This window comes from Anabas testudineus, chromosome 4 (genome assembly GCF_900324465.2).
Source record: "Anabas testudineus chromosome 4, fAnaTes1.2, whole genome shotgun sequence".
Taxonomy (NCBI): Eukaryota; Metazoa; Chordata; class Actinopteri; order Anabantiformes; family Anabantidae; genus Anabas; species Anabas testudineus.
In genome coordinates this window covers 21,071,992-21,082,792 of record NC_046613.1, presented here as the reverse complement: position 1 = coordinate 21,082,792, position 10,801 = coordinate 21,071,992, and the positions used below count along the sequence as shown (strand labels likewise).

Below are 10,801 nucleotides of genomic sequence, written 5' to 3'. Positions count from 1 at the left end.
TTGCAGCCTCTAGGGATTGTTAACAAAACTACTAAACTTCTGCGACATTTTATTAGAAATAGGAGGAAATTGTATAGTAACTATTACAACTGATAAATGTAAATCATTCCTATCGTTTTAACATATATCAATTGTTTTTGCAGCTACCATAAAAGAGCAGTTGACTCTTTTAAAATGAATTCTAATCACTTTGGTGATCCTGATGAAATTCATTTCGGTCTTATGTGTACTTTGTGTTTAGCGCCATTTAGCAAATGTAAACGTCCAAGCAGAGCTGCTGCACCTTCACATTGAGAGGAACATCCATTAGAGATACAGTATACTGGGCATGTCCAACTGGTAGAAGACTGCAGCCTAGACCCAGAACACACTGGAGAGATTATATACTGTATCTCTTCTGGGGATCCATTAGGAGGAGCTGAAAAACATGGCCAAGGTCAGGCACGCCTGGACTATCTTGGTAAACTTGCTGTTAACCTGCCATCTCACCATCAATTCAGAACTTACTATTAATATTTTCCAATTTCTCTTTTGGAAAAATAAAGTGTCTGTGTTAAACTCAAATTTCAAAGTGATTAATAAGCCTTAACATATTCAAGGTGCTCAGGGTCATTCCTTAAGAGAACCACTGTACAACAGAGACTACTACAAACCTGCAGGTAGAGGTGAAAGTAAAATATATTGATATTTACACTTCTTACAACATATTCACATTCATACACCTTCCACAATGGACAAAGAACAATCATCTGTGGTGATCAGTCAATGGATTTCAGTGAATGTCAATAAAGACTTTTATTTTTTTTGTACCAAAATAGGCAGTTAGAGCAGGGATAAATATTATAATATGTTAGATATAGATCCATCTCTCTAATAGATTCTTTGCATCGGTGCTTTACTCTAACAGACAGTGGCATGGTCCCCTGGCTAAAACACACAGCCAGAGTCACACAGAGGATTCAGTTCAGTCAACTACTACAAAAAGCACTGGATTACTCGATTATTGATGGAAAATAAAATTTTGTTTAGCTGAACATTCTGTAGGGAGATATTAAAGCTTTTAAAACACACATGTTCAAAACTATTTATTATTTGGGTCCAAAAGCTACTGTGCTGACAGAACCGCCTCTCTGTATGTCTCTGGTCTCCAGTCAGCATGGAGGATTTGCCTCGGGGGTTGAGGGTGGAGATGGCAAGTTATTGGCTGACAAGGTCAATACCGGGGCTGTGTCACCAAAAGCATCTTGGTATCTCAAATGTTAAACTTTACAACACACAGAATTGTCATGCATTTCAGGTTTGCCCCCTCTGTGGCTTCACTCTTCTTTTAGCTCTGTTTTTGGTCTCTACCACATCCTGAGTGAAACAACTGGCTGTTTAGCTCCTAAATGCTCCACTGTGATCACCAGCTAATCACTAACTGCAGCTAGTATACAGTATATCTGTACATCAGGACAGACAGAGCTTGTGTGAAAAACACATGTTGCACTGTATCTATCATTTACTATATTGTTATTATAAAAATATTGACTATATTCGATTTGGGGGGGGGGGGGGGGTCAGAATGTCATTTTTTACCCTTTTCACCAAGCAGCAGGTTTAGTCTTCACATGTTTTTGGGGGATTTCACAGATCTCACAGGTCTCTTCCCAGAAAAATACATTTTTTGGCCAGGGCTAAACTGATTAGATTGTGTACTATTATGGAGTCATGGTTCTTTTCTGCTCGAACATATGTAAAATATGAGGTGTACTTGTACTGTAAAGTTGGATGTTGTAGCACCTCTAAAGAGGATATTAGTGCACAGTAATGGTAGGAGCAATTTGTGGAAGTGTTTGAATTACGTGCTAGTTTAGTCGCAGACAAATATCTTATCTTTCTGGGCAGATGTCTGTGGAATCTTACTAATTTCTTTGAAGATGCAACCAACTTTCTATCAAGAAAAAGGGAACATTATTTAATCAAATCACAGAGTCAAAAAAGGTCAGACTTCAAACCTTCACCTTAATGTCTGTAACTATCCAACAACAGCGTGACACATAGCAATCTCAGATAATTGCAAAAACCTCATTTCCTGGCCTCTTTAGTGCTTTGAAAGCAGAACAATAGTCAGACAGAGCTGAAAGAAAAGTCAGTGTATCACATATCAGAAACACTGGGACGGTATCAGCTCTGTCACGCTAAGATGCTTTTGAGAAACCAGCCCTCATTAGTGCAACTACAAGAAGAAGGAAAGCTATGATGATGATGCTGATTATGATTGTGATGATAGTGTTTATGAAGAGGGTGATACACTGTTTAATGCTGGAGTGTTCAAGTGTGAGTGTGGAGAAAAAGAGAGATGAAGGCATGAGGCAGAGAAGAGGAAGAACAGACGGGGAGGCAGAGAAGCCTTGGTGGGATGAAGATTTTAATGTTCAAATGTTGTTAAATGGGGGATCTGAGCCCATATTTACCAAACTACTAACAATGTTGGAATTCAGTGAAAGGCAGAAATATACTGGAACAGTGTTACACCACAATTATTTTCTTCTGGAACCAAAAGTAAGACATGGTTTTTGTCGTGGTACTAATTTCGTATGTGAATACCGTATGATTTCAGGGTCAAGTTCTTCCATATCCCATAATGATTTTAAGGTTGATTTTAGGAAAAGTGACCAGAAATCATCAAAGTAGACATATTGCACACTAAATATAGCAGATTGTTGATGTTACTCCCATAATGCAATGCATGAAAGAAAATGCAGGACCTGCTCAGGGCTGCAAAATCATTTTCTTCACGTGTTACATAACATAATACATTGTGGTGGTGAAACAGCCACAAACGTAAGCTATGAAAATTTAAGGGAAAATATTTTGATGTCTTTCTGAATTTCAACTGGCAGTGACACTGAAAAGTCACAATTTGATTCACACACTGAGCTGTATAAAATGTGTAGGTTGTATGCATTTAGGACACAGCCCTCGTCGCCGATAGCTCAGAGTTCTCAAGAGCTGCTATTACACTTTGTTGTAAGCCTGATAAGCGGCTAGATAGTGTAGTTGTAAGATCGCTCTTACACTTTGCCCTATATCTTGTAAGTCGTTTTGGATAAAAGCATCTGCTAAACGTAACTGAGCTTTAGTTTTAGCAAACATGTATTTATATGTTTTACTCCTAGCATTAGCTGTTAAACACTGTGCTTTGGAATTTGATAAATACAGGCCCAGGGTTTCAAATGGACTGCATCATCTTCAAAAGGCTGCTAAAATTAGTTTGTTTCTTATAATACTCTTTATTTTAATGTAATCTGATTTGGTTTTTTATTTAGGTTCTTGCTTCTTTTAAGAAATATCAGTAAGTATTTCACTCATAGAAGTACTACAGTTTGAGTTTGGCTTTTGATACAAAAATTCTGGGGCACATCATAAAGTTTCTCCTCATATTATATCTGTAGACATTCTAACAAGGGAAGAGAGAAGGGAAACATGGTGCATGAGAGAAAAATAGAAAAAGACAAGAATTAGAAACTCCAAACAGGAGTGATGCCATGAGGAAAGACAGACAGGGAAGGGGATCCAGATTTTGTCCCAAAAACATGCTCTTAAAGCTACAGCGTGCAAAAGTCTGCCTCTTGGTGACAATATTATCATTACAAACCCATACATGAATGCATTACCCTTCATTAATATGAAAACAACAACGACAACAACAATAAGAAGAACAATAATGAAATCAAATCAGATAATGGTACATGTCGTCTTGATTTGAACCACCTCCTTAAACATTAAGGAACTGAGCTGTAGGAAGATCCACCAGTAGGCTGCTGGACAGACATGAGCTGCTCCCGCTTCAGGAAGTAGCAGTCCCAGATAGTCCCAGCCTCATCCGAATTAATGTGCTTGTGTACGTGTGTGTGTTTGTACTGATGTCTATGTACGAGATACAGAGGAAGCAGGCTGATAATAGAAAATTAGAGAAGTAGAAAGTGTTGAAAGAGTGATGTGTACGTGAATATGTAGTATGCATGTGGTTATTCAGAGTCGCTCCTTGGTGGGTACCCAGATGTAAGGACCAGACTGCTCCTCAATAATCTGCTTCACCTGCGAATACACTTCCTCTAGAGAAGAGCCCTGGACTACAGCTGCAGCAAGAGACGGAGAGAGGGAGAAAGAGAAATTTATGACGTAACCAAGCTTAACTCTTCATCAAAGATCACTTACAAAAACATATGACTTGTAACCCATGGAAAAATAAACGAGAATACAAAAAGTACATTTAGCTAAAAGGGACCTTTGAAGGTCATTAACTGTAAGTTTATGGGGAATTCAGTGTCAGAACGGTTCCTGTGTAACCCCTGCATGCTACTATAAAGTCTAGGGAGACTTGTGATAATCACACAAAGAATTATCACTGACATCTTTCTCACAGCATTGTTTTTGCTGTGCTGAAAACTCACTTTGCATATCTGCTCAACACCAGATAAACTTTATGGCTAATATTTAACAGCTAAAAAGTTAGGTTTTCTCTCAGGCATTAGGGAAAAACAAAACAGAGCTAGAAGAGAGTGACTATTAGAGTTATATTTGTAAAGTGAAGAGAAACACAACTCAAAGTGAATGATAATATCATATATAATATAATATAATGAATAATAATATAAAGATTATATATATATTAAATATACACCGCTCATACGTAAATTAGCAACTTTTTGGTAACAAGCTCATCATGTCAAGCCTAGGTGGTCAGAAAATCAGTTGCTACACATTTATAAGTGGCCAAGGTACAGTTGTGATCTTCTCTACACTATGTGCTCTTTGCTCACACTGTATCTCAAACAGTGAAACCAACCTGTAAAAAATTCATATGTGGGACACATGTAGGTTATAGTTAATGTTTAGTCTGTAGGAACAGCTGTTTGCCAATTCAGATTTTGAAATTGTAAAACTAGTTCCCAACCTGATGTGTGGCTTTTAAAAATCTATTGTGTAAAGTAAAGCATTTTTTACGTTTGAACAACAGTTTAAATATTTTAGATGTGATTGGTGATGGTTACTGCTTTATTCATTAATGCTGCTGCTCATGTTTGCATTAGAGCTGTGGTAAAATAATGTATGTGTGTGTGCTTTCTAGTAACTAACCGGTGAAGTACTCTGTAAACTCCTGCTCCAGTTTGACAGCTCTGTCATAGGTCTTCCTCGCCTGCTCCTCAGTGAAACGCTTGTTCATCTCTCTGGAGAGACAGATAAGAGTTATGATTAACAACAGAGCTCCAGATTAAAAGTGCAGAATACCAGTACAGTGCACAGTAGCAGTACAGTGTATTTTTAGCATATGCTGCTGCATGAAGGACTTTAAGGCTTCGTAAAGAGCAACTGACAAAATAATTTCAGAACATTTCGTCCAAAGTTTATTTAGTAGCTCGTCCTGGAGCTTTCAACCATGTGCTTTTGTTCTGATAAGCTGATACAGTATGACGATGTCATGTTAAGGAACTGTGCATGCTGATGCCTTGACTTTTAAAATTGCTTATCCACGTTGTCATAAAGTTGAACTGCTGCTGGTGAGGATCATGTGATATGGTAAAAAGCTTTAAAACAAGCTTTTAAATGTACCTGCTGAAGTGGTTTAGTTCAAACACATGATGCAGGTGGTACTACTGTAACTTACAGGATGTTTTCAACGTTACGTGGTCTAATGAAGATAGCGATGGGATGGAGGCCCGCCAACTGGAGACGCTTTATCGCATTCCCTGATACATCCAGGATACAGTGTTTACCCTGGCACAGAGAGAAAGACAGAGACAGTTAGTCCACCACATGGACTCTGTCCTCCAACAATCCCAACATCTACTCCTCTGTGTGTTTCCTTTACACTGACTTGCAGCATGCTTGTGTCTCACCTTCTCAGCCACTTCTTTGACTGACTGTATGCTGGTACCATACAGGTGGTTGTTGTACTGTCCAGCCTCAATAAATTTATGCTCTTGAATCTCTCGCTCCATGAGCTCTCTGGAGGACATGAAGTGGTAGTCTCTGCCGTCGACCTCGTAGTCTCGGCGCGGCCGTGTTGTATCTAATGATGAGAGGTTTCACTTTAAATATGTGAATGTACAGTTTATAAATGTATCTTATGTCTTAGCTTTGGCTTTAAAAATGCTAACTGCACTTTAAAAATACAAGTCAACAGGACAAGGTACAGGTGATGCTGCTCTAGTTTCAGTGTACAATCTGACCCCATTGCAGATTATCTGCAAACAAAATATTTCTGAACACTTAAGTTAATATTAATATTAAATATATTGCTTAGAATAATTTAATTTACCCTTTGAATAAATACAGTATGACCTTTAACTTTCATTTTACATCTTCCTCTGGAACTAGTTTCATAATTTTTCATTTTCAAGCTGTCTGTCAAGTAAGTTTCTATTTCAAGCTGTAATAAAAGTAAGTAATAAAAGTGTATTAAAAACTGCAGGAGGTGTCAATCCTCACATAACCTCCTTCTGTTTGTCTGTTTTAACCTAAAAACCCCAAAAGTTAACATCATTTTGGTTTGAAGTGTCAACATTCATTACAGCATCATGTTTTATTATGTGTATTAAAGTCAAGATTGCCTCGTAAATTCAATGTATTACGGATTATGGTTCATGTAGTGAAGACACTTACGGGGGACACAGGAGCCAAACTTGTCAGGGAACTCAGAGATGAGGTCATCGTTGAGCCGATCTTTCATTGGTCCAAGTATGATGACTGGCCGAGTGTAATTAACTAAAAAAGTACATACACACACAAAGTGTGTTAAGCAACGGCAACATATACAAACAAAAATACGCTGGATCAAATGAACCCAGTAACACCCAGATTTCCCCTTTTAATTAAGTAACTGGTGACATAGTGGAGCATTCAGCTGATAAAGGTTCAGGTATTTCTCTGCAAGGTGCATTATATTACATGGCATGACATTTATGCTAATGTCACCCAAGACGTTCCCTACATGTTTACAATATGGCAGGGTTGTGTTTCCAGCTTTTTTCTGCTGCCCCCAAGTGGCCAACATAATTAATGCACATTTAAGGTTAAGGTAAAAATTACTGGATTTACACATTGTGTGAGACTCTTGCTCCAATCAAACATAGAAAGTTCTCTACTAAAATTTAAAACAAATCTCTATGAAATTTAAACAAGGTTTAGCTGCTACTTCTTCTATTTTCAGCTGTTCCCACGTCACCACAGCAGATCATAATCTGCTCAATCTCACTCTGTTCTCTAAGGTTTAGCTGCAAAGTCAGTGTAATTTAATTTTAACTAACTATCATATGAAAGCTATAGCATATGATTCACGTGATTTTCCTATCCATCAAACCATCCGGGGACCACTCAAGCCCTATATATGAGGGTATTATTATCCTATCCTTATTTATAACATGATAAAGGTAGTCACTCAGGACAACTTTACATTGATTTGAAGTGACCCTTCCCTCTAACAGGACAAGTGGACCTGAAACCATGCCAGCAAAATGCTGCCCACAGAGCCAAATTCCCACAACTGCACCACTCTCTCCGTGTACAACACAAATGCTCTCACAGCCCTACTGTAATATCCCTCTCTGTGTAATTGCTCATGGACCTTTCTTGCTGACACAGTCTTATCACATCATGTATCTTTTTAGAGACCTAAATGTGGTTGCAGTTAATGTCACTTTAGCCAGTCTTCTTATAGAAGCACCAGTTAAGCAGTCTTTGTGACTGAAGCTCCTGTCATCCATGCCCCAACAATGAACCCTTTTTCATAGTCGTTTAGATTATTTTCCTTTCCACAGAATATAACTGAATGATTCAGGGTTGCTCCTTTAACCTCTCACCTGTATTTCACTGCTTTAATAATTCAATTTTTAGAAGTTTTTCTTCACAGATTTTGCAGCTGAAGAGGGGATTTTCTGTTAATATGCTGTTGAGCAACCTCAGTATCCCAAGATCGTAGGAAAATCAAACATGAGCAGCAAAAATAAAAAGTTGAATTAGAGTTAAGCACTGACCTTCCTGCTGCATGACAGGTTGGTAGGTGAGGAAGATCTCCTCCTGGCCAGCTAAATGAAAGAACAGAAAGGATGGGCACATTTAGAGGCACAGGAAAGAGATTGCAAACAAATCACTACCACATCCCGTTTTTAACTTTTGGAACAAACTTCAACAGCTCTGGAAATGCAGGCTGGAGAAGCAGAGAAAGGTGAATTGCACCCACACACACTGGCAATCTCACACACACACACACACATGCACATACAGTAAGAACACAATAATCAAAAAAACACACACTCAGAAACACACAGACACAAACCAGCAGCTACATGAAGCAGCTGAGGTTTGAAACAAAACTTAAAAAAATAAGAAGAAGAAGACTGAGCAGTGGTGAGAAGAGGAAGAGAGAATAAAACAAAGACAGAGAGAGAAAGACAGGAGGGTCTAGACTTACAGGAACTACTCTCACTATCGCTGGTGCCAGAGGTTACCAGCTCTGGAAGGACAAGACAGGTCAGAGTCAGCAACACACACACATACAAACACATAAAAACACACACACACACACACACTTCCATTCTTTCTATATCACACATTCACTGACACAACCTCTGTTATTTAAAATACACATTCAGCCACACAATAATAAAAGCATTTGGACAATTAAACACAGTCAGCTGCTTCCTTTATAGAACACATTTTGAATGGGTACTCCAGCAAGTAGTACTGCAATACCAAAAAGATGTGGGGTTTGTGAGACATGAAAAAACAAAAAAGATCAAATCAAAGCAGCAAAGGTTCAGATTTTCTGACTTTCAGTTTCTGGTGTGAGTCAAGCTCCAGAAACACTGCATCCTACAGTACCTACTGTATTGCTCATTGATTTCACATGTCCTCTTTCAAACTTCACACATCCAGTTTGTAACTCAGACTTTCTGTTTAAGGTTTTACAGTTAGTCTAAAGTCCAAGCTGGAATAATCCTTATGGTGTCTGATGGAAACATGTAAACTTTATTGCCGGAAAGAAGGCATTACACAGGCCTTTGCAATCAAGACTAGTAGAATAAACTTCATGCAAATATAGTACAGAACATTCACCTTTGCAAACATTATTCTACTTTCTTATTTTCTAGAAGCATTAAAAACGTTTAAGTTAGTAGAAAGTACATTTACTGAAGTATTGTTTGTAAGTAACTGAGTATAAGTATAATTCTAAGGAACTTGCTGTTATTCTGTACTATACTGCTGTTATTAAATACATGGCTTTGCTGAAAAGACTATTAAGTTACTAGTATTACTAGTATTTTATTTGCTTGACCAGAGCCTATTATATATTAAAAGTCTCCTGTTAATGCATCAATAATGTTCTAATCGTATAATATATACTATCACTCATACTTACAAATTGTGAGACACTGCTTAAAATAATTAAAGTAAGAAAAAGTCATTGTGTAAGTTTCGCTCAGCCAAAAATGAACCAATTAAATTTCACAGCGACAGTATGGATTCAAACTTTACAGCGTCCCTTTAAGTACTTCGTCTTCATTCCTCTCTATCATGATCTACCACACAGCAGGATCAAGGAGAGGGAGATTGAAAACTGAGATTAAAGGAAGAAGATTAGGGTGGAGGTGAAAAGGTTTGCTAAAGAGCTGGAGTCACATGTACTGACCAGCAAGTGTCACTAATGGATAGAATACCTACCTTTATCATCCTGATCCTGCAGAGAGAGAGAGAGAGAGAGAAAGAACATCAATCATCATATTGGTCATTACACTATCTTGACTTTAACCAGCACAAACCCATTTTTGAAAGCTCATGGGTTCCCTGTTCCTCACACACATGCACAGTTTGAATGAACATGACTAATTACAGTTTTCTCAAAGCACAGTGCCTGTGGATACAGGCAGATTTTTAATTATCAGCTCTTCACCATGCAGAGTTGCTGATTGTAGAGTTGCCAATTCACATGGTGCAAAGAAAACAGAGCGCGAGCTGACAACACAGTGATATCAATAGCTCGTGTTAGACTCGTGTCATCATCACGCTGTGCACAGTGTGATTAAAGTCACGTCGCCGCCGCGCCCATGAACTCAAAGTGAAACTTTCTAGATGTCAAACAACAAAGTAACAAAATGCCAATTCATATACTTTTAATTAATCTCTCATTAATATTTAAATCATCAACATGCTCCTAGTAACAAGTGGTGTGGCTGTCTGTGAATTCTTGACTTGTTCTAATAAAAATTAGGAATTATTATCAATATTAGCAACATAGTTTAGTAGCTGTGAGACGTAAGTAGCTACTGATGTGTGGTTAGCTTTCATATAATGACAGGCTATACTACAGTCCTCCTTATTATGCAAAATGGCTGCATTCTGGAGTAAATATCTTTAAAGCTTACAACACAGGCGACATTATCACAGAGAGCATGTTATCCCCTAAACCCCAGATCCCCTGGTGTTCTGATCCACTCCTGGCATTAAAAATGTCATCAACTGTGAATGCAGTGATATCACAAGCTACAGAAAAAAACTTCTTGTCTAAAAAATGATAGCTTCATATTTTGTAATATCACTAATTTAATGTTTTTGCATGCAAGTGTGGTAAAAGAAACACTTTCAATGATAAGTTTATCCCTAATTATTTTCTTGGACATGTTGATAAGAATATGACAAAAAACCCTAATGTACAATTACTCTATGTGTGTATCAAAAAATAATGAATTATAATTATGTGAGCAAGTGAAAAAACACTTTCCTCTCTAAATAACAATGTCAAAGCTCCATCTGCACC

At 37.8% G+C, this 10,801-nt stretch overlaps 1 protein-coding gene across 7 annotated transcripts in view; it reads right to left on the bottom strand.

Moving 5' to 3' along the window:
* Positions 1-660: 660 nt before the first annotated feature.
* LOC113152283 (discs large homolog 1-like protein) overlaps positions 661-10,801 on the bottom strand; it is an 82,264-nt gene continuing 72,123 nt past the window's right edge. For 5 of the 7 annotated variants that reach the window (XM_026345446.1, XM_026345439.1, XM_026345441.1 and 2 more), the window contains 8 exons: positions 9,709-9,724; positions 8,459-8,500; positions 8,022-8,072; positions 6,652-6,753; positions 5,886-6,058; positions 5,654-5,763; positions 5,125-5,216; positions 661-4,124 (listed from right to left, as the gene is read on the bottom strand). In XM_026345446.1, coding sequence (XP_026201231.1) covers positions 4,018-4,124; positions 5,125-5,216; positions 5,654-5,763; positions 5,886-6,058; positions 6,652-6,753; positions 8,022-8,072; positions 8,459-8,500; positions 9,709-9,724 — 693 coding nt within the window. In that variant the 3' untranslated portion in view covers positions 661-4,017. The remainder of the gene's footprint in view (positions 4,125-5,124; positions 5,217-5,653; positions 5,764-5,885; positions 6,059-6,651; positions 6,754-8,021; positions 8,073-8,458; positions 8,501-9,708; positions 9,725-10,801) is intronic. The other 2 variants (XM_026345440.1, XM_026345442.1) reach the window with 1 other exon arrangement.